Source organism: Polychytrium aggregatum, assembly GCF_025602895.1.
Source record: "Polychytrium aggregatum strain JEL109 chromosome Unknown BJ171scaffold_38, whole genome shotgun sequence".
In the NCBI taxonomy this organism is placed as follows: Eukaryota; Fungi; Chytridiomycota; class Chytridiomycetes; order Polychytriales; genus Polychytrium; species Polychytrium aggregatum.
This window is the reverse complement of record NW_026516240.1, coordinates 315,014-337,294: the sequence shown is the minus strand read 5'-3', so window position 1 is coordinate 337,294 and position 22,281 is coordinate 315,014. Positions and strand designations below refer to the sequence as shown.

At 58.3% G+C, this 22,281-nt stretch overlaps 7 protein-coding genes across 7 annotated transcripts; 6 read left to right on the top strand and 1 right to left on the bottom strand.

Moving 5' to 3' along the window:
* Positions 1–419: 419 nt before the first annotated feature.
* On the top strand, positions 420–6,739 carry BJ171DRAFT_202084 (uncharacterized protein). The gene is made up of 18 exons (XM_053106282.1): positions 420–552; positions 701–896; positions 1,066–1,207; positions 1,451–2,604; positions 2,810–3,253; positions 3,414–3,611; positions 3,814–4,209; positions 4,384–4,393; positions 4,493–4,609; positions 4,737–4,846; positions 4,961–5,030; positions 5,178–5,354; positions 5,505–5,564; positions 5,666–5,734; positions 5,898–6,003; positions 6,172–6,231; positions 6,364–6,472; positions 6,645–6,739. The coding sequence occupies exons 2-18, from the start codon at positions 816–818 to the stop codon at positions 6,672–6,674; spliced, it is 3,333 nt and encodes a 1,110-aa protein (XP_052963734.1). The 5' UTR covers positions 420–552; positions 701–815; the 3' UTR covers positions 6,675–6,739.
* BJ171DRAFT_202089 (uncharacterized protein) lies at positions 6,693–7,424 on the top strand. The gene is made up of 2 exons (XM_053106283.1): positions 6,693–6,769; positions 6,878–7,424. Exon 2 carries the CDS (start codon positions 6,884–6,886, stop codon positions 7,379–7,381), a length of 498 nt encoding a protein of 165 aa, XP_052963733.1. The 5' UTR covers positions 6,693–6,769; positions 6,878–6,883; the 3' UTR covers positions 7,382–7,424.
* An 854-nt stretch (positions 7,425–8,278) lies between these two features.
* Positions 8,279–9,798, top strand: BJ171DRAFT_427380 (mannosyltransferase putative-domain-containing protein; the record flags this gene model as incomplete). Its single annotated transcript, XM_053107805.1, has 2 exons — positions 8,279–9,191; positions 9,401–9,798. The coding sequence occupies 2 exons, from the start codon at positions 8,279–8,281 to the stop codon at positions 9,796–9,798; spliced, it is 1,311 nt and encodes a 436-aa protein (XP_052963732.1).
* Positions 9,799–10,313: 515 nt separating this feature from the next.
* Positions 10,314–13,141, top strand: BJ171DRAFT_570309 (uncharacterized protein). Its single transcript, XM_053113627.1, has 10 exons — positions 10,314–10,496; positions 10,652–10,813; positions 11,013–11,044; positions 11,181–11,202; positions 11,348–11,453; positions 11,548–11,595; positions 11,756–11,874; positions 12,004–12,214; positions 12,338–12,481; positions 12,598–13,141. Exons 2-10 carry the CDS (start codon positions 10,682–10,684, stop codon positions 13,032–13,034), a joined length of 1,251 nt encoding a protein of 416 aa, XP_052963731.1. The 5' UTR covers positions 10,314–10,496; positions 10,652–10,681; the 3' UTR covers positions 13,035–13,141.
* BJ171DRAFT_517658 (uncharacterized protein) lies at positions 13,142–16,348 on the bottom strand. The gene is made up of 11 exons (XM_053112168.1): positions 16,211–16,348; positions 16,113–16,127; positions 15,816–15,938; positions 15,647–15,678; positions 15,167–15,268; positions 14,783–14,911; positions 14,485–14,604; positions 14,113–14,374; positions 13,815–13,831; positions 13,546–13,629; positions 13,142–13,370 (listed from the first exon to the last, which is right to left on the bottom strand). Exons 1-11 carry the CDS (start codon positions 16,242–16,244, stop codon positions 13,341–13,343), a joined length of 948 nt encoding a protein of 315 aa, XP_052963730.1. The 5' UTR covers positions 16,245–16,348; the 3' UTR covers positions 13,142–13,340.
* Positions 16,349–16,551: 203 nt separating this feature from the next.
* Positions 16,552–20,826, top strand: BJ171DRAFT_517656 (WD40-repeat-containing domain protein). The gene is made up of 11 exons (XM_053112167.1): positions 16,552–16,966; positions 17,202–17,256; positions 17,409–17,607; positions 17,884–18,028; positions 18,149–18,248; positions 18,389–18,511; positions 18,801–19,207; positions 19,343–19,496; positions 19,730–19,900; positions 19,983–20,177; positions 20,478–20,826. The coding sequence occupies exons 1-11, from the start codon at positions 16,626–16,628 to the stop codon at positions 20,562–20,564; spliced, it is 1,977 nt and encodes a 658-aa protein (XP_052963729.1). The 5' UTR covers positions 16,552–16,625; the 3' UTR covers positions 20,565–20,826.
* Positions 20,827–20,866: 40 nt separating this feature from the next.
* On the top strand, positions 20,867–22,125 carry BJ171DRAFT_517655 (uncharacterized protein). The gene has a single exon (XM_053112166.1). It carries the CDS (start codon positions 21,273–21,275, stop codon positions 21,981–21,983), a length of 711 nt encoding a protein of 236 aa, XP_052963728.1. The 5' UTR covers positions 20,867–21,272; the 3' UTR covers positions 21,984–22,125.
* The last annotated feature ends 156 nt before the right edge of the window (positions 22,126–22,281 follow it).

Sequence of the window (22,281 nt, the reverse complement as noted above, 5' to 3'; positions counted from 1 at the left end):
CCAGGCGCATTTCCTTTTTTTCGACGGGCGTTCCCCAAAAGGAAAGCGTCGCAACAAACAAACTCAGTCAGCGGCCAGCGGCCAGTGGGGCGGGGAGGCCAGCAGCCCGATAATAGCGGCGACGGCGGTGCTGGGGGCAACCGGGCGAATGCGAGGCAGCTAGTGTGAGTGCACCGAGTGCGCACGGATGTGTTGGATGTGCTGCATGTGTTGAATAACGTTAGGTGTGTTGAACTGGTTGGGAAGTGCCGTTTGGACGATCAACTCGAAAGCGACATCGAAACACAGCGAGAGCACAGCGAGAGCATGGCGAGAGCGCAGCGAGAGCACGTCGAGAGCACAGCGAGAGCGCAGCGAGGCCGCCCTTTGTCTTCTTTTGTCTTTCGCCAAATGCGTCTTCGGCCCGGGGCTGTCTTCATCTGTTCTTCTGACTCTCCACCGCCGCATCTGCCCTTGCCTCTGCGTCTGCACCTGCCTTTGCGTCTGCATCTGCATCCGCATCCGCATCCGCATCTGCATCCCATCTCCAAGCAGCTCACCGCATCGTCCGAGGTACCGTCATGCGTCTCGCCGGCGCCCCCGCAACCTGTCCGGGCCTGGTCCTGGTCCAGCGGATTCTCCAAACCGCCGCTTCCGCGCTGACCATTGCCACCGTCATCACCGCCCGGCGGCTGTTACCGCGGCCATTCCTCTTCTGCAGGCCTGTCTTTAAGCACACCCACCATCCGAGCATCAGTCGCTTCCCTCAAGCATATCGTCATCTCCTCGAACAGCTCACCGACCCTGGATCCGCCTGACATTCCTGTCCTTGCACCATGTCCGTCCTGCATGTCGATAACGCCCCCGCGGGCGTGAAGCGATATGCCAAAGCAAAGTGGAACTACAACGCCATCGAAGTATGTTGCCCTTCAGCGAGCCCACCCCCTTACGATATGCAATCGCGGCGCCACTTTCCCATCCCTTCCCCTCATTCTCGATGCAAGAGGTCGCCGTCTATCAGGACGCTTCCAGCTCCGACTTGGACACTGACCAGTGTCACTTTTTATCCCGCTCGATCTGCTGCAGGACAACGAAATCTCGTTCTCGGCCGGCGATTTGATTGAGGTCGTTGCCCTCTGTAACGAGGACTGGTATGAGGGACGAGTTCGCAATGAGCAGGGCTACTTCCCTGCCAACCGGGTCGAGCTCCTGCCCGAGTCGCCCAAGCGTAAGCATCCCGAGCCGCGCTTGTCGAGCCACCACTCTGCCCATACGCCCCTTTGTGTGGCGGAATAGCCCGGAGCCCCGGCTGGCGGATGCATCCGTACACCGGATGTCATCTGTCCAACCTTCTTGTGCATGCCAACGCCTCGCCTGCTCCGCGGACTGACGACACTCTATCGCTTGGGCATCCCGGGCATGGCGCTATCCTCCATGGCCGACCCGCCGTGCTCTCTCCCTGTCTATGCAGCCGCCTATGGTGCTGTCAAGGTCGGCTCTTACTCATCAGATCAGGCACCGAAACGAGTGGCGTCATACGAAGCCGCCAGCAACCTCTCCGCATACGGGCAGTCGCCTTCACAGTCCAACTCGATACCTGTCTGGACGGCAGGTGCCGGTCCCAAGGACGGCCGCTCGGGCTCTGAAATCTCGGAGCCTGCTCGCATATCGTCGATGCACTCAGACCACGCTGGCGATACTCGGAGGTATCTGCGTTCCGAGTTCGGCGGCTCGCCCACAGTGTCGCCCTCGCCCTCCCTCCAGTCCATCACCGCTCAGGTCAGCATCCATCCCGTCCGCACCAAGAGCAAGGCCACCGATCGCGAGCTTGGTCCTTCCAGCGGCATCTCCGGCACAGTGCAGCCCACCGTGAAGAGCACCGTGACCCAAGGCGATGGGAGCACCCCTGTTCCACCCGAGCGCAAGAGGCACATCTATCCTGCCATCGATCGAGGCAATTCTAACGACCCTGTCAAGGCCCAGGGCCAACCCCTGCTCATGGAGCGCTCGTCGTCGATCAACAACTCGCCATCCGACGGCTCGCCCACCCCGGTCAACAAAATCCTCTCGCCCTCCAGCTTGCCTCCTCGGACGTCATCGACTGCCACCACCCCAGCTCTGTCCAACAAGGAGTTCTCGGCATCGCCCTCCCAGCTGGATGGCAGTCCCGCGCAGCCCATTGCCATCCCCCTTTCCTCTCAGAGCGCTCAGTCGACCCCGGCTTCCCAGCCCTCCCAAACCCCGCCGTCGATCCAGCCCACCCCGGTGCTCGATTCGTATGTGCCGGAGCCCCCCGTCAGGTCGCAGCCCCTGGCCCTTCCCGAGATTCCCCAGTCCGACTACCACTTCTCCACCCCGCGACTCCTCAATGGCAAACTGTCCTTTGCTGCCGACAAGCCCGAACTGCTGGACTCGCTGGACAGGCCTCCGACTCTGCCGGACAAGGATGCGGGCTCTGAGTTTGACGCCGCGCCTGGTGTCGTGGCTGCTCCTGAGCCTGTCGTGGCGGCTATCGAGAAGGCCGTGGAGGAAGAGACCGCGGCCGATGTCGCAAACGGGCAGGGCAACCGTGAAAACGACGCCGACGAAGAAGAAGAAGACGATGATGACGAAGAAGTCGAACTGGTAGGCTCTGACCTGAATGAGCGGATCCATGACGACAATCCCGTGCTGATACGGGGTCTGTGGCCTCCTTGTCTCTGAATGGCTGTGGCCCGGTGCTTGTCTGCCCATGTCTTTGTCTCTGTGCTCCTGTGTCTGATGCGTACATTCTCGCTGCCTGTGTCTTCAAACGCTCGCCTGGGCTGCATCGCGTCCAATCAACTCGCAGGAGGGCGCCGATATCGGCAACGGCTGGAGGCTGATTCCAAACAACGGCGAGCCCTATTTCTGGTTCCCCGAAACCGGCGAGACCACGTGGGTTGATCCCCGCATTACCGATGCCGGCGAACATGCGCACGAGCTTCAGGAGCCAACCCCGGAAAGCTCTGCATCGAGTCCCGTCAAGCCTACCGGCGAACCAGAGCCAGTCGCTGAGCCAGTCGCTGAGCCAGCGGTTAATGGCGCTGCGCCCGAAGACAAGCCTTCCGTCACCTGGGATGCGATACCCTCTCCCGGTCTGGAACCCGGCTCGCTGACCAACGCCGCGGCAAAGATCAAGAGCATGGCCTTTTACGACTTCCGAGTATCCTTTGGCCCCACTCCGGAGATTGCCGCCCAGCTTGGCGCCTCGATCGCGCTTGATCTGCAGAAGCACATCCACTCTCCAACTGAGGTGAGCATCTCGGGCACTGCGTGGCCAGTGCGCGGAGGGCTCGTGCATTGGCCTCCTGTTGTGTATTCGCCTGCATCAAGCTACCAAGCTACCAAGCTGTCCCTCTCTGTTCCAGTATGCTTCCTGTGCTTACTCTCCAGTGTATCCTGTCATGCATCAGTCTGAACCAGCCTCGGCTGCCGTGGATCCCTTCGAAACGGCGGAGGAGGTTGAGACCACAGGTATCAATGACGAGCGAGAATCTGAGGACGTGACCTCGCCTAGCCAGCTGCAACCGCCTCAGAACACACTCTCCAACAGCTCGACGGCATCGGGTGGGCTGTCCCAACTCCTCCAAGAAGCACGAGATGGCTCGTTGGTAAGCCGGGTCGCCCGTGTGCTTTCGTCAGAGTCGCTCTGAACGGCGGATGCAGTCGTCTGGGTGGCGTTGCATGTTCATTAGGAAGTCAGCCAGCGCATCGCGAGAAACGACTGCCGAAGCCGAGCCCAAAACGGCAAGCACAGCCGACCTCTCAGCCTGAACTCCAAATCACTCACCTCCTCACTTTATCCTTGTTCAGACACTCACATCCGTCAACCCGGTACCCCCCGAGCTCGTCCGCCGCGAGGGCCCAATCCAGAAGAAGCTGAAATTCGAAGAGGGCAAGAAGGAGCCTCGCTACTCGACCTCCTGGACAGTCTCGTACGCAATCGTCTGCGTTGGCTTCCTGCTCTTCTACAAGGAGGACCCCAGTCGGGCCAAAAAGGGAGACATCTCTCTGCCGACGTGCGTCCTACCCCTCACCTCGGCCACAACCATCGAGAACGGCACCAACCACACAAAGAAAAAGTACGCTGTCTCGCTGACGACCGAGAAGTATGCCCACTGGCTGCTCTTGTTCCAGACCGAGAAGGACAGCCTCAAGTGGATCGAGACCCTCAAGGAGTGTGCCCGCGAAAAGGCGGCGCCCAACGAGGTGCGTCTCCGGTCGCCGCGTCCATGGCGACATAACATCGTAGTCTCTCTGGCGATTCACCTTGCTTCTCTGCTGTGCGTGCATCGTGCGAGTCCCTGACGCACCGCCGATTCTCACCAAAACGCACTCGTTTCTGTATCCATTCTATCGAAACGCCCCGATTGTCGTTGTTAGTACGAGTATGGTATGTCCTTTTCGCGCCAGGCTTGCTTTCTGTTTGTCTTGGAGGATCAGATCGACTCTCTCGGTTGCTGACACTTTCCTGGCTTGGGATCCGGTGCAGTCGTGAGCTGCCTTTTTACAAAGGACCAGAACGGCGCTGTTGGTCCCTCCTCATCACCGCAGATCCAACCCGTCTCGATCGGTGATTCGACGGTCGTCAAGGCCCAGAAAAAGAAAGGTGCTCCCATCGAGCCGCTGCATGATCTGTTGTCTGATGGGCTCCTTCTGCAGGGACCGCAAGGCATTGCTGCGCGATTGTGTCAACTCATTCCCCCAAACAATTCGGGTTTGTTTTCCTTTTGCAGGCTTCCTCGCTGGCATCCAGCAGAAACACGGCGCTCCGGCAGACGCCAGTGCGGAGGAGCAGGGCGAGAAGAAAAGTGGCCGCGCCGCCGTGTTCAATTTCTTCCGGAGAGTAAGTACACGCCATCTTGCATGGTTGGATACGGCGAACGTGGGATACCATGGAGTCTAGAACCGGGGGGCTCTGTCGAACACCTGTGCTGACGCTGCCTGCTTGGATCCACAGCCCGGCGAGAAGGGAGCAGGAAGCAAGACCCCGAAGATGGAGGCGGCTGTCCCTGACACATCACCAGAAGGTTCGTGTTTCGAGCGCTCCGCCCACTGTGGTTGTTGTTCGTGCTGTCTGTTCAATCGCACTTCGGTGGCTTGGAGCTTGCTGCGGGGTCCAAGGCATCCAATGCTGTCCTCACAAATTGGCTCTAATTCACGTTGTGGTGTATCAGATGTGTTTGGTGGCTATCTCGACTTCCACGTCGATCACGAGAACGATATGCGCATCCCGATGATTGTGTATCAGTGCTGCACCGAGATCGAGAGTCGCGGCCTGGAGTCGCAGGGTATCTATCGACTCTCGGGCACAACGTCGCATATCAACAACCACCGGGCCCAGTTCAACCAGCGTAGGTCTTGTCGGCAGCCGCCTCATCGCATCTATCCTGCTACCCCTCCCGGCTTGGCAGCCGAACTGGCTCAGGGACATGTTGGCGCTCAACACCGCCTTCCTTGATCATGATATTGTGTGCTGAATCCCGGCTGGTGTCTTTCTGCAGGTCAACCCGTGGCTCTGAATGAAGAAGACGACATCAACGTTGTTGCCGCCCTGCTGAAGCGTAAGTCGTCGATGTGATAGCGCCGTAGACCGTATGGCACGCATCTGAGATACACAAGGTGATCCATGCGGCCTGTGACCTGACTGCGTTCAACCTCCCAGTGTACTTCCGCGAGCTCCACAACCCGTTGTTCCCGTTCGAGTTCTATCAGCAATTCATGGATGCCGCTCGTAAGTGCCATGCTGCACATCAGCCGCCCGCGCTGCGATCAGCATCTCAAATGAGTCTTGCCCGGCTGGCCAATTCCTATCCTCTCCTCACACCCCTGGTGCTTGCGTTCCTGATCCAACCCGATGCGGCCGACAATTATACCGACGAACTGGATCAATATAGGCAAGGAGGATTACAACGACAAGCATTACGAGCTGAAGGAGCTGATCCAGTCGCTGCCGAAAGCCAACTATGACGTCCTGGAGTTCCTCAGCCGCCATCTCTGCCGGTACGTCTTGGTGGCGCGACCAGCGATCAGCAACAATGTGCAGTGGGCTCGCGTGTGCCCTCGATCGTGACTGTCCAGTGAAGTGATCCTGGGACGGAATGCACGGATACATGGCTTCATGGACCCACGGGTTCCTGACCGCTTGCTGACTTTTGCGCAACATACCAGGGTCGCTGCCCAGTCGGATGTCAACAAAATGGACTATAGCAACCTGGCGATCGTCTTTGGGTAAGCAGCTGTGGCTTCTCTGACATGGCCTGCTCACAAGCCAATGGCGATGGCGTGTTGTCGCATCTGCAATCCGCATGGGAAACGTCGTTCCTAACCTGGCCTTGTTGCTGCTCGCCTGCCATGATCAAGCCCCACCTTGATCCGAACGCCCGAAACCAATGCCATGAGTGGCTATGACAGCATCGCCAACATGAGTCTGCATTCTATGATCGTGGAGCTGATTCTGACAAAAGTGGACGTAAGTCGGTCGAGGCAGAGGGCGAGAGAGGGCTGCCGGTGCGGTGTTGTCCCTGTTGTATTGGGCACAAGTGCATCGGCAGAGCCGAGATTCGATCGCTCCTTTGTCCGCGACCTTGTCCGTGCTCGGTTTTACTAAGGGTTACTCATTTGCGGATATGATCACTTTCCAGTGGTTCTTCGACAGCCAGTCCGGGCTATAGGAGCGCGCCAGGGCTGAGGCCGACTTTGCTCCGATCTCATAGATTCACATTGGGAGCCATGGCCGGCTGAGCATCGATGGCTGGCCTCCACCCCGGTAGGTAAGCATTCGTTTCTGGCATTGCCTGTTGCCCAGACTGTGTTGATGATCTCCAGAGCAGCAGCCGCCATCGAGCTAACTCTGCTCGACACCCCCCCCCAACAGGGCTCGATGCACGACCTGGTCCTTTCAGTATCATGTATCTCCGCTGTGGCTTCCCAGTTCTGCATTTTGGTTTTCGCCTCTTTGGTGTGCAGTGCTTGCACATGCCGGATGATGATCTCGCTGCCTGTCGAGCAAGTCTCCCCTCCCCGTCGTTCCTCGTTTCCTTCGCTGCCCCGTCTCCGTGACCACCGCATCCCCACCGGCCTCGCAGTGTGGCCGTTTGCTTCTCCCGTCTCGCTCTGCCCATTCGTCTGTCGTTGCCGTCCCTTGCTCGCCCACTCTCTTCGTCCTGTCCCCCGCTCGTTCGATCCCTGCTCCGCATGGCGGACACATGCCCTCCCGAACTCCACGAAATGCCGACTCCCACCCGCTCAGGTGTTTCTTTTCTGTGAATCATTCTTCAACAAGATCAGCATTTCCCCCACTCCGTTTCGTCCCATCCCACCCCCGTCGCTGCCCGCACCGACCCGCGCGGTCTGTCCACATCGGCTGGGGTCTCTGTAGGCGCCGCTGGTGTATCCCTCGGGATCTCTGTGTCGTTGGCAAACTCCGCACCAGCAGCAAGAAGAAAGCCAAAGGGTGCAGGGCGTGGGATCGACCACAACCCCCCTCCTGCAGGAATCACTTGGCTGCACGCACCCTCATCCTTCTGCGCTGACCAAGATCACCCTGCGTCTGTCCCTGTCGCCCCTGCGGGCCCTATCCCTCGCTCTTTCCTCTCGCCATGTCCAGCGCATCGACCATCCCTGACCGTTTGGCTCATGAGTACACAGCGAGTGCATGATCCATCTTGTCGAGACCGGTCGGGGCCGCTGGGGGACAGCAGGGTGCCGATGCAGGGTCCGTCGGTGCGAGCAAACTGCCAGATGAGAGCTGCCGCCATCGGTGCTGGAGATGCTTGCTCTCGTTTCGCTGCCGCTCGCTGTCGCAGTCGGGGGCGTGGGCTGCTTGCCGCTGGTATCGTCCGGCTTGTTTCTTCCATCGGGAGAGGGCCGCCAGGGTGTTCGGTCGGTCCCTCGGTCCCTCTGGAGACCACAGTCGGCAGGCCGCTGGCTATATAGCCACGGCTGTTGCTCCCTCCCCCGTCCGTCTCGGACCACGCAAAGTGCTTGGGCTTCCCCATCTGTTCTCTCATCCCGGTCATCCATGATCTCCAAGGCCAGCCTCGTTTCGCAGCCCGCTGCGGCAGCGGTCAAGCACCCGCAACCCGCCGTCCTGTTGCGGCCCCAGCGCATGCGATACCGCAACGCACTGACCCTGGCTCTGCTCGTCATGGCCGCCGCGATGGTTGCCCTCCTTGGTCGGCTCCAGAACAATATGGCCGGCACGCTCGCTCCCCAAATCGGCTTTCATACGGTCGACGTGCCGCCCGTTGCTATCCCAACCGAGATGGCCGGCGACATGAATCTCTCCGCCGACAATTTGCTCCATGACGAGCTCCCGGCCAGCGAGATCCAGACGCAGTCCAGCCTGCTGGTTGAGCGGTGGGCGGCACTCAGCCCCGTCGAACTGCGCGAGAACGACTATGTCGAGCTCGTCCGCCACATGGAGCTCTATCGGGACCTGTACGGCTTTGTGACCCACCACCGTTCTCAGGCCGATTCCCACACCAAAGACGCACTCGCCGAGATCGAGTCCAAGCTCTTTCCCTTCATCACTCTGTCTCGCACCTGGACCTCGACCGAGAAGCTCTTCGGCTCCTTCAAGCGCAACACCCGGGGCATCGTCCTCACCACCGGAGCTGGGCACTTTGAGTTTGCCTATCTGGCAATCAGATCGCTCCGCCGGTCCGTCAACACAACGCTCCCGATCGAGGTCTTCTACACCGACTCGGGCACCGAGAAGGACGCCGTCTACCGTGCGATGCTGGGCGAGTTTGAGGACCTCCAGATCATGAACCTCGACGACTACTTTGACCTCGACAAGGCCCAGATCAGCGGCTTTGCCTTCAAGCCCTTCACGCTCCTCGCCACATCCTTCAGCGAGGCCATTTTGATCGACGCCGACATCTTGTTCTTCCAGGACCCGGCCCGGGCCTTTGACATTGCCGACTACAAGGCCACCGGAACATACTACTTCCGCGATCGTACCATCTTCAACCCAAACAACCCCACCGACCGCAAGCTCAAGGAGTTGTTCCCGAACCCATCCCAGTACCTCAAGACCAACAGCCGCATCTTGAACCGGCTCAGTGACCACGAAGTCGACTCGGGCATTGTGATCTTCAACAAGGGCCGTGCCTTTCACGAGCTGCTTCTCATCTGCCTGCTCAACACCCGCAAGTACCGCGGTCCGCTCTGGGGGACATTCTGGGGTAAGTCGATGCAACGATCGAGTGGCTCAATGAGCGGGTGATTCAAGAAGGCCCGGCCGCAGTCAATTGGAGTGAACGGGAGCACAGCAGCAGCAGCGTGCTGTCTCGGTCGCTCGGTGTGATTACAGTGCTGGTAGTTCCTTTGGCCAGGCCGTTCTCAGATAGCTGATCATCCCTGCTCTCCGTCTGCTCCAACTGTGCTCTCTCAGGCGACAAGGAGCTCTTTTGGCTGGCCTTTGAGATGCTGGGAACTCCGTATCGCTTTGAAAAGTACGGAGGTGGCGTCGCTGGTTACGTCCGCGACGACGGTGCTATCTGCGGCAACCTGTTTCATCTGGATGATCGCAACCAACCCCTCTGGATGAACGGAGGACCCGTCAACGACCGCCACGATCCCGTCGGCAAGACCCGCACCCTCAAGATCACCCACTGGGCGGCCGATCTGGTCTCGAGCGAAACCAAGTTCCACTGGTCCGGCAGCGGCGAGCCCTTCTGTCTGTTTCAGAAGAATGCCCGCAGCATGCGGCTCTCGGGCGAGTTCCGGCGAGCCACCGAGATCAACCTGCATCTGTGGAAGCGGCAGCAAGACGACAAGCTGTTTGCCTAGTTGGTCGAGCCTCCAGCATCAGTCTCCACCGCAATACCCCAGCCGAACTGCCGTTGTCCCGCTCTGATTAGATCCGGGCTTCGTCCTCTGTCGGCTGGATACACTCTTTCGATTATAACTGCTTTCGCATGCCCCTGCCCAACAAGCTCATCGGCCATCTATCTAGAACTGATTCCAAAGCACTGCATTCACAGAATGAAACGGAAATAACTACAACCGCCTCGGAGCGATCTCTGGATGTAAATATAGACCTCTGCTGGCCACGCCCGGCATTATCGATGTTGAGTGATTCGGGAATGATGCGACGACCAGAGCCAGGGCGGACACGGAACGCATCGGGATCCATCGTTTGCGGCAAGAGCCAGACGAGTGTTCGATGGTCGACAGCATCCATCTCATCGTATGCTCGGGCCGCCACGATGCCATCCCATGCCATCCCCGTGCTGGATGATCCCTGCCTGGTCTGTCTTTGGCCGGCTCCGATTCAGACTCCGCGAGCCAATCGCCGCTCGCCACCTTCACCAGCGCCATCGGCCCTCGCTGCAGGGCGGGACTTGCCCGCCAGGGCTTATATCCTCGAGCTGCCGGCCGGATAGGCGTTGGCCATCTCTTCCGACTCTAGCAATCCGATCGTGGCCAAGGACAGGGACTCTGTACTGGCCAAGAGACCTGCTGCATCAGATCAGCGCTCCATCCAGGTTCGGCTCAGATCGATCGCCCCGTTGCTGCTTGGCCCAGATCATCAACTTTGCTCATTCTCATTCTCATTATGCCTCATTCTCATTCTCACTCTCACCCTCTTATTCTCATTCTCATGACCCCTCCCGCCGCCGCTGACTCACTTCTGTAACAGCATCGCATCTCCCCGATCCACCCCTCGTAAATGAAGTTCCTCGCGCTCGCCGTGTCGCTGGCGCTCGTCCTGCCGAACTTTGTCGCCGCCCTCTATTCCCTCCGCGACCCGGTTCTCCAGTTGAATCAAGGCAACTTCAAGTCCGAGGTTCTTGAGTCTGAGGTATGCGCTGCATATCGATGGCGTGGGTCCCGTCAAGCCCTGGCTGCATCGAACGCCAGCGATCATGCTGCCACTCCTCGTGCTGGTTCGACCTCCTGCGCCATTCGATCGTCTCCCCACCACCACCACCACCACCACCACCACCATCGCCGCCGCGCTGCGACCGAGTCATTATTTGACAGGCATCTCTCTGCTCCAGCATGTCGTTATTGTCGAGTTTTATGCCCCATGGTATGTCTTGGCAACATCCAGATCTGAAGCGACGCCAGTCTGAGAGCCGTTCGTCCAGTCTGAACTTGCTGCCGAGACAAAGCCGACTCGATACTGCTGATCTGCTAACAGATGCCCTCTCGCATTTGTAACGAAGGTGTGGACACTGCAAGAATCTGGTACGTCGATGCTCCGGCGCAGGCTCGCTTTACGGCTGTTCGCACCAAACGTACATCCATCCGGCTGCCTTGACCGATACCCCGATGTTCTCCATTCGACTCCCGACCTTGATATCTGATCTCGAACGGCAACACCATCTTCCAGGCTCCCGAGTACAAAAAGGCCGGCGAGAAACTGAAGGGTCTCGCCAAGGTCGCAGCCGTTGACTGTGACCAGCACAAGGGTCTCTGTGGCCAATATGGCATCCAGGGTGAGTCCCATATGCACCACATCGGCCAGAGATCGGTCCAGGAAGCAGTGCAATCCGCCTAACGACAGCCTTTCTGGACATCGTATCTGGCCAGGCTTCCCGACGATCAAGGTTTTTGGAGCCAACAAGAAAGCGCCCCTCGGTAGGCTGGCCTGTCATATTCTGGTGCAGTGAGCGGCTGTTTCGCTGCCATAGCTCCCTGGCTCTTGGTGCTTGTATCCATGGTGATCAGGCCGCCTCCGACCTGATCCATGACCAAAAACTGACACGAAAACCCGGTTCCCGGCTGCTCCACGCATTAGACTACCAGGGACAGCGAACTGCCGGCCCGATCGTTGATTATGTCGTCGGAAAGATTCCCTCCTTTGTCGAAAAGATTGGCTCTGGCGACAAGCAGAAATCATACGAGTCGTTTATCGAGGTTTGTATTCTGCTGATGGGAAACTGTACCTTGGTCTCGTCTCGCAATGCCATTGCTGTCCACTCCTGCCACCGACGAGTCTTTCCGATCGTGCCAACATCCGGCTGCTGCTTTGATGGTTTGCCTCAGGAGAACGCCGATATGCCCAAAGTTATCCTGGCCTCAAAGAAGGCCGCCACGCCACCACTCTTCAAGGCCCTCTCTGTCGAGTACCACCACCGCCTGAGCTTTGGCGAGATCCGCTCGACAGAGTCTGAGATTCTCGCCAACCTTGACGTCACCACATTCCCTTCAGTTTTGCTGTTTGCCGCCAACGAGCAAACGCCTGTGGTTTACGAAGGTATGGGCACTGGCGGTAGAGTGGCCGGGACAGCGATAGATCGTGAAGCGGTATTTCAGCATGGCCGCGGGGACAGTGGAGGTGTCTGACGGCGATGCCCATGCTCACTCCTGCCTGTCGTAGGTCCCATGAAACACGCCGCACTCTCCGAGTTCTTTGAAAAGTATGCGCTGCCGCCCAAGAAGAAGCCAGCCAAGAAGCCCCAGGGCTCGTCTTCCTCCAAGAAAAAGCCCACCGCCACCCCAACACCCGAACCTGTCGCCAAATGTAGGTATCCGCAAGCGTGCGATGCTGGTATACAATCATCTTGACCGGCTCATTAGCTGCCGCTTTCTCCTTCGACGCAACCTGATGTGCTGACCTCTGCGCTGCGGTCGTTGTAGTTGATCCCACCATCAAGGAGATCAAGTCGCAGGAGGACCTTGTGGAGGTATGCCCTCCCGATGCTGGCACCTGTATCATCAGCTTCTTTGTTCTCGAACCCGAGTATGAAGAGAGCGTCGCCCAGCACAAGGGCCATCTGGACACAATCGTTGCCGTAAAGAAGCACCACCACGTCAAGAACCTCCCGGCCAGCTTCGGATGGGTCAATGTTGCGGAGCACGGCAAGAAGCTGATGTCTGATTTTGACGTGAGCGACATGCTGCCTGGACTTTTGGCCATCAACCGACGACACAACGTCTACCAGAACTTCCGAGGAGCCTTTGAAGAGGCTGCGGTCGTGCGTTTCCTGGAGGACATGCGAATTGGCCGCGGACGGCTTTCCAAGTTCTCTTTTGAGCTCCAGCTGGACAAGCAGCGGGAGAAGACTGAGCTGTGATAGGCCATCAAGCCTCCGCTTGCGTGCGATGACATACTCACAGCAAGTGCAAGCTCGGCAGACACTGCACAAATGTCCTATCGTGGCTTGGCTTGACATGGATTAGCATCCTGGCTATTGCCACGCTCAATGGAAATATATTGTACCGACAGCCACTCTGTCGGAATATTCAGTCGGCCCCAGGCGCGCAAAACTCCCTGCTCGAGGGCACGAAACTGGCCACTCTGCAAGGAGGAGTAGATGGCATATACTTCGAGTGTATCCCTGCTGCTCGGTTGCATCCAGCCAACGCCCTTGGCTGGCTGGTCAGAGCTGGCCGCCACCATAGAGTTGTTTCTGGAGATACCCACGATGTCCAAGCCCGCACGATATGACCCAGTCGATGTTCGAGAAAGACAAATGAGTGTCAGCAGAGGCCATCGCCACGAAAACCGCGGAAACCAAGGACGCCATCGCAGACGGTCGATGGTGACTCGAGCAGAGTGTCTCTGCCGATCGTGGCGAAACGTACCAGCTGCGCTATGCTCTGTTGCTGATCGACAGAGAGCGTTTGGACCTGCTCCATAGGCATGTTGATCAGCTGCAAAATGAGTTGCTGTTGGACACACACACGAGATGGAGATTATGAGTTTCAGATATCGGTGCAGTGCCAATCGGATAATATGGAATGGCAGGATTGATCGACTGTCTGCGGGCTCGCACATCCATTGGTGCGACACCGAGAGGGAGCCGCAGGGCCGTTTCAGCGACCCAGACGCACAATCGGCGATGGCAACGTACAGTCTGTTGGTCGAGGTCTGTCAGCGAGGTTGCCGATTTGGTGGGTTGGCGGATCGGTGTCGATTGGCGAGCATGGTCGGATGATGGATTCGTCGGAAAACGTAACAGATCGAATTGATCAGCAAAAGCTAGAGATGTCCGCTCCCTCACACAAGGCTCTAATCGACATGTGCACGAGGTGTCGTTGGCATCAATGGAGCGGTGGCCAATGAAGACGGAGGAAGCGGCAACGAATCGACAGGGAGGACAAGCAGCCAGTAGCAACCCGTAGTAGCGAGTGGCAGCCGGTTGAACTTACTCATTGACGGCGTGGCATTGGCAAACAGGGTTTGTGCCGGATTGATCTGCGGCGGTATCGGTGCTGCTGCAGCGTAGGCAGGCTGCGGAGGTTGGGGTTGAGGCTGAGGCGGCGGCTGGAGCGGAGGCTGCTGCTGCGGGGGAACCATCATCGGGCGACTATACGGATCGATAGGCGGCGCATTTGCGATGCCGGCAGGTGCCATCGGGACAGGAGCAGGGCCGGGACCACCCATGGCGGGAGACTGACCCGAGTAGATACTCTGGGTCCAGTATGATGGGCGAGAAGATAGACAAAACCGAGAATAGCAGTGTCAGCAAACAACTGCTACCGCAAACCAGAAAGTTGAATGTCTTCCCAGGCATCACCAACCTGGATAGTAGCCGGATCGATGAGATTCATCAGCACCAAGCCCTGAAAGATTCCAAAGGCGAGCTGGGGATTCTGGCTCAGGAGTGTTCGGCACTGGTCAGGATTGTTCTGAGCAAGCGCCTGGTACAGGTGATTGATGCCGCCAAAAGTGTGAGTGCTCCAACAAGGTTTCCGCATCGGACAGCACGGCACTTGCAGAAACGCAGGAGGCGGCAAGGATGATGGCGCCATGTCCAAAACGGAGGATTTTGGGATCATCCAGGGCCACGATGGATGGCGAGCCCTCCAGTAAGCTGACCTTCACTTGCGACAACGCATCCAACAGCTGATGTGACGGCATGGATCGGATCGCTCTTGTGATGACCTCTGCCGAGTTGGCTGGCGGAATGTTCCTGGGAGGGCCAGCGAGCTGGGGACCACCGCCGCGCTTGATGATGGTGATGGTGATGGTGATGGTGATGGTGATGGTGATGGTGATGGTGATGGTGATGGTGATGGTGATGGTGATGGTGATGGTGATGGTGATGGTGATGGTGATGGTGATGGTGATGGTGATGGTGATGGTGATGGTGATGGGGGCGAGCGGGTAGGCGATGAGTGCATGGTACAGCGACAACCTCAATCCATCACGCATCGTTCGGCTGTGCAATGATGTTGCCACTCCCGGCGACAGCACACATACCGAGTCCATGTCACGGCGGTTGGCTGGTCCGTCCGAGTCTTCTTTCTCGCTCTCGGCAAAGTCCACGCGCAGGGAGCGGCCACCGACATCGTGCTTGTCCAGTGTTGATTGGAAATCCACATCCACGAGTTCACAGGGTCGACAAGCCGGACGCATAAATCCATGAAGGATGGAAGCGAGATTGGAAGAGAAAGAGAAGACAAAGACGAGATGGAAGCTGGTAGGACGCATCGATCTGCCCAATGCAACGGCGTCCTCCGTTAGGTCGAAATGAAGCCTCCCCAGAAGATCCTCGGATTGCTGTGTCTGCCCAAAGGCAGTGCAGATGCCGATCGATCCAATAGGAGGCATGTGGGCCGTGCCTTTCCAGCGGGCCACTGACAATCTCGGACAGTGTTGATCGATTCAGAGCAGCACGATTCAGAGCAGCAGCAATACACAAAAAAAAAAGGTGCTGAATCGATCGATGATGAGCCTATGATTTCGAACGGCACTGGCAGCGGTCTCGGCATCTGATGGCGTGGTGCAAGAACATCGAATTCGAGTGAGACGGATGCGGCTTGATCGGACATTGACCAAGATCGACGCATGGGTGCAGAGCGCTACGATCGAAGCCATCATTTTGCTGCGATCTGGTACGCGCCGATACCTCGGAATGTACAGAATCCGTATCCTTTGGGCTTTCCACTTTCACGGTCAAAGACCAGACGGAAGGACACCACAGGTCCAGCGACGCTGAAGATGTCGACCAGCTGTGTCTCCGTGAGGTCGTCTGTTGGAGAGGATGGGACGGCCGTGTCAGTTGCGTTGGAGGGTCGCCTTGGAGAGCAGAGGGCGCCAGCCGAGTCGATCGGCGGACGCAACGCCGGGCCCGGATGCACCATGGTGCTGAGGCGACAGGCCTTGGTTGGATGGCATGGCAGGACAGAATAGTGCTGGTGCTCACATGGGATGTTTCCGACTGCAGCCAAGGTGAGGGCGAGATGGTGAGTACTCGAAATCGAGCGGATGCAGGCCGGCGACGGATCATGCATGGTGGCATACCGAAAACGACTTTGGAGGGCGGATTGGCACTCATTGAACGCAACGTGGAGCTGGACGGTGAGAATATCGGATGAGATCGGATCGCCGACGGCCGATGGATCAAGTCGGATCGGTGGTGGTCGTTGGGTCAGATCGGGTTGATGAGTCGCCGGGCTGTGATCAGACAGCGAGCCGGCATGTCATTGGGCGGCCCAGCGAGGACGCTCTCGCCGCGCTCTCGCCCGCTCCTCGCCCCTCGCTCCTCTCGCCGCCCCTTTCCAAAATTGGAAATCGCCAATGCACACACACACGCGCCCGCCACAGCCCCTGCGTCTGTTGTTCGTCCGTCGACCGTCTTGGCTTCCATCTCGGCCACATCCATCCACCCATCCATCCCGTCCATCCGTCGCCCAGCCGCTGCCCAGCCGCCACCACCATGCTGCCCTCCGGAACCAGTGCTGCGGAACGGCGACGAGAAGAGCTCGAAAAGAAGCGTCAGAAGCTCTCCCAGCTGCGCGAGGCCAGGGAGCAGCGCCGCCCCGCCCTGCTCGACCTCAAGCGCTCCGAGTCGCCCAACAATCTTGTCGGCAACACCCGCAGGGAGATCGACGATCTGGTCGCTTCTCTGGTCGGCGAGCGCAGGGCCCCGATCGAGACATCATCTGTCTCCTCCAGATCCTCGACCCCGGTCTCGATTGCTCCCTCGACCACTCCACAGCCGGACGCACCACAGCAGCAGGTCTCGCAGCAGCAGCCGGCTGCCGAGGTCCCCGAGAGGTAGGCCTTGGGCTTGGCTGGGCGAGTCGTGCTGCCCAGGGTGCGCCGTCGGCAGTGTCTCCTCTGTGTTTGCTATCAGCCTGTTGTTATTACGCTTTCCTCCTCGCAATCGATGGCAATCGAACCGCCGCGGCGCTGATTCCGATCGATCTTGAATCGATCAATGCCGCAACCGGCCCTTGGCGGCTCCCCATTGGTGCTGAAACTCCACTTGCCTAATACCCGCTGTGTCTAGAGTACAGCCGAATCTGGTCTCGGCCGAGTTCATTATCTTCGATGTTGCACCCAAGGTCGGTTACTGATCGCGGCCGGCTTGCGGCCGACGTTCGACACCAGTGGCGCATTGGCACAAGTACAATCTTGCTGGAACTCTCCAACCAAGAGACTGACGCTGTACCTGTCACGGTTTGGTCACCTCTGTCCACGGAATTGCTGAAAACAGGAAAAACAGCTGTATAACAAGGAGGCCCAGACCGTCGAGACCTGGACCCAGCCTGAGGACCACGGGTTCGGCGACGACGAGGTCGACGACGACGAATACGGGGCCCCAGCACCGGAGAAAGTGGCTCAGTCCACCGGCACCGATGCTGCTACCGATCAGCTCCAGCCCACCATCTCGAACGAGGTCGAGCATATCCGAGGTGGGTGGAGAACTGTGCCGATACGGCTGCGCGATCGCTCGGATGGCGTCAACACCGATGGGGCTCGGACATGTCTGTGGCCCCAGCCTCGTGCTGGGGCAGCCCTCGTCCATGGCTCCTGTCAATCTATGGTGCCCCAAGTGCCTTGCACGTCAGCCTATCAAGCGTTTCTTTCGGGCGACATGCATCGACCCAGTTTCAATGGAGCTCCACGATCCCCAACCGCCCATACTCACTGACACCCGCTCACTCTCACTGGCAACCACATAATCGCAGATCTGACTGAAGAAGAGCGCCGAGCCATCATCAGCTCCGAGCAATTCATGGAGTTCTTTGATCAGTCTTCCAAGGTCATCGAGCGCGCCCTGAATGAGAAATACGACTATCTGATTGACTACTCGATCACCAACGAGGGCGAAGTGTAAGTACCGGACAGCAATTGCCACCATGAACAGCTGGACAGCCTACGAGCATCAACGCGCAGTGCTCTGTTTGTCGGATTCTCATGGCCGAGGCGCCCGTTCTTGTCGATGACATCCAGACACGACGATGCCAACAAGAACGTCAAGCAGTACTGCCAATTCTTTGACGAAAAGTGGTCCAAGAACCGCTGGGTCACCGATCTGGACTGGTGCCCAAAGGTGCGTACGATGGATCTTCGGCACACTGGGTTCCTTCTGCTGCTGCAGTGTCCGATCTTGCGGCTCACTGCCGGTCAAGTGCAAGCTCAGTCTGACACGAGCCCCATTGGATCCGAAATTCTGCGCTCTCTGCTCTGCAGTACCCCGAGTTGGTTCTGGGCTCGTATGGCAAGAACCCCAACGCCATCAACGACCCCGACGGTCTCGTCATGATATGGAACCTGCATCTCCGCGAGCGACCCGAGTATATCTTCCATGCGCAGGTAGGGCACGCACCAGCCACGGCGGATCATGCGGTCGATTATCCACTCGCATCAATTCAAAATCGACCATGGCGCTGTGGCAAACACCCAAGCGATCGCAGATAGACCACATGCACAGTTGTACAAGTCAACCTTGGTCAGGGTTGACTTGATGCTGTCCCAGGCTGTCTCGCTCTCGATGTCTGGCGTGCGCCCGGCCCCCTAGCCTTGGATACGCAGACGGCATCTGATGCTATCCAATCTGCTCCCAATCCCCTCATGCCCCAAATCCGACATGGCGATGCTTCAGAGCGATGTCATGACTGCGCGATTCTCGGAATTCCACCCCAACTATGTCATCGGAGGCACCTACTCTGGACAGATCCTGCTGTGGGACATGCGCGCCAAGAGCCAGCCTGTGCTCAAATCACCCCTGTCTTCGACCGGACACACCCACCCTGTCTACTCCATGGCCATGGTCGGCACCCAAAATGCGCACAACCTCATCAGTGCCTCCACCGACGGCATCGTATGCTCGTGGCTGCTGGACATGCTGGCCCAGCCCCAGGAAGTCCTTGATCTCGTTCTGACAGGAAGCAAGACCGAGGAGGTGGCTGTCACCACCTTTGGCTTCCCCGCCAACGAGACGACGACTTTCTGGGTCGGCACTGAAGAAGGCGCCGTTTACCAAGCCAATCGATTTGATCGTGCCGGAAGGTGAGCGCAGGCGCTGCGCCAAGCCACGATGTCGTAGAGATGAAAACACTCTACCAGATGGCGGCCGAGGCCACGCGCAATTGACCAGCCTGTGCTATTGCTAACACCCGCTCTCCTTGTGGCTTCATTATCCAGCAAAGCGGGAATCAGCCCACTGGATTCGTACCGGGGCCACAGCGGCATGATCACGGGCCTGCACTTCCACCCCCTCTTTGGCGCTTCGGACTTTTCTGACCTATTCCTGACCTCATCTGTCGACTGGACAGTGAAGCTGTGGAAGGTCAACAAGGTGGGCACTCCCTTCCCGGCGTGATGCGAGACTGATATGCCGGCTGGTGCTGCTGCGTGATTCTGATGCCGAGAGCAAGTTAGGGCAGCACGAAGGCGGAGCAATTCCTAGCACCGTGGGCCCTCAATCTGCATCGCGGTCATTGGATGCATGTCATGGGGTTGCTTGATGGCTAACACCCGCTCCGACCTCTCCGCGACTCCTCCGGGGCTGCACGATTCGATTGTGCACAGAGCACCACCAAGTCCGCTACCGCCCCTCAGACGGTTGCTCCCTTGTACTCGTTCAACGAGGCCGACGACTATGTTTACGATGTCAAGTGGTCGCCTGTCCACCCGGCCCTGTTTGCTGCTGTCGACGGCAGTGGTCGCATCTCCTTCTACAACCTCAACCAGGAGACCGAGGTGGGTTGTGCCGCAAGTGGCGTCGGTGATCTGATTTGGGCGATTGTATTTGGACGTCCTCCTGACAGCCATCTCCGCTCAGATCCCCACGACAGTAGTCCAGGCCACGGGCAACGCCGGTGCGGCCGGCTCGACAGCAGCTGCTGGCGCTGCATCCGCTGCCCAGAGTACATCCACGGGCGTCAAGGCCCTGAACAAGATCGCCTGGGACAAGGAGGGCAAGAAGACTGCCGTTGCTTCATCAGACGGACATATCTATATCCACGACGTTGGCGAGGCAAGTGGCACCATTCTGGCAACAACCATGGAGGCGAGGGATGGGATGGTAATCCTGGCGGTGGTCGGCAGTGGACCGGAGGCATATGCTCGCCGATGATGATCCTTTGAGCCACCCAAGCACTTCCTCGCCAAACGCTGCTAGTCGACAGATCCAGGCCGCGGAGAGGTATCGTCAGAGTGCGTCGATGCTAACCAGACCCACCTCTCTCACTCTCTTGTTTATGCTCTCTTGTTCATGCTCTCTGTCCGACTGCTCCTGCGAATGTTTGCTCACTGGATTGGGAAAACCTCTATACAGATGGCCATCCCGCATGCCGAGGAGTGGGCTGTTTTCGAAAGGACACTGACCGAGCTCGAGGCCAACTCTGCCTCGAACCCGTTCTAAGCGGAGCTGGCCCAGACGAATAACTCAAAAATGGCCGCGGTCGGTTGGTCATCCGCCCCTCGCCCGATGATGATCCCACGGGGCTCTCCTTCTTCCTTCTCGTCCTCCTCCTTCCTCCTCTTCCCTCCCTCTTTCCCATTCCCTTTGCTCCTTCGGGTCGCTCGCCTGTATGCCCACGCACTTTCTTTGCCGGGTGGAAACCAATGTCACTTTCTTGACTCTCCGCGACTTGCTCGCCCAAATACATCTGTTCGCTCACTGACTTGACTGACTTCACTGACTGGCAGGGCACATCTTGGTCGAGCGAAATAGTGGATCCATCGTTTTGTCCAACAGGCAATCTCCCAGTCCGCAGGGTCGGCCCTGGGCTGGCGCCAGCGATTCAGGGACCAGTCTGAGGCAAAAACCCCGCCCTGACAATGGCGGGACAGCCCGGTTCAGCGCGCAATGCAATCAGGCCTTCGGCGACATTCCCACTGTACCCACCCGCCCAGCCGATCGATCGACCGAGCGGGCTTTGGAGGGATGCACGTCGTTCATCCCGATGCCTGTTTCTGCATCTGCGTCTGGCTCTGCGGCTTGGCATCTTGACCCTGCTCGATATCACCGGCACGCTCGCAAACATCGATCCAGTGTTCCGAGAAAGCTCGCTAATCAAAGCACTTTGCCTACACCCAACCCCAGCGCCAACCCGCCCTCCGTCTTCCAATGAACACCGCGACAGAACGTTTCGATCTCTCCTCCGAGATCATCCCCGAGAGCTTCTCGAGCATGGTGCTCAACGTTGTCGTTGACGTGATGGAGTCAACACTGGCGCAGGTTGAGGACGCTGATGCCAGCATGGAAGGCATGCTCCGTCGAATCCATGACTACAACCATTTCACTGCCCTGGCCATCGGCGGTATCTCCAACGACATTGGCACCCGGCTGTGGTTCCTGGAAATGGATATTCAGCGGCTGCGGCCCGACAATGCCGGTATGACGGCCGAGGCCCTGGTTCGGCTGCGGGAGCAGTACAACGTCCTGTTCACAACCCTCAGCCGGCTCGAGGTCCTCATCAACGAGCTGCTCCTGGACGTGTTCGAGAACAAGAAGCTCGGGATATCGGCCTTTTACGAATTCGAGACCCGTCTTGAGAGCCTGAAGAGCAAGAGCCCCGATCCAGAGGAGGCTCTGTTCGCTGTCGTGTCTCGGTTCTACTATCTCATCACGCCCTTCAAGACCTCGCGGTCGTGGGAGGTGCTCGGGAAAGAGCTGGATGGGCTGATCGAGCACGTTCTGCAGGTTTTTGCACGAGCACCGTTTCACCGGCGTTGGTCCCTGCTGTCCGACACCTTGGCCGAGTGGGAGAGATCGATTGAGCAGTTTCACCGCATAGAGAGAGAAGTACGCGACGAAGCGCTCCACTGCCCCCTGTAGCAGGAGCAGCATGTCGACAGCTTGGGTCGCTGGCGCTTTGTTTCTTTATTATTTTTTGGCACACTTATGATATGTTGACGATAGATTCGAATGTGGACAGCAGCAGGGCGGCGGTACGGCGATGGCAGGGATAGCATAGAGCTCGTATAGAATGAAACGAGACTACCCAATTCGTGTTCATCGATTCAAAATCGTGGATAGTGTCCTGCATCGGTTTGCATGGCGAATGGTACGGGACAGCCCGTGCGAACGACTGCATCGCCCATGATATGCTGTTTATCACATCGCCCATCGCATC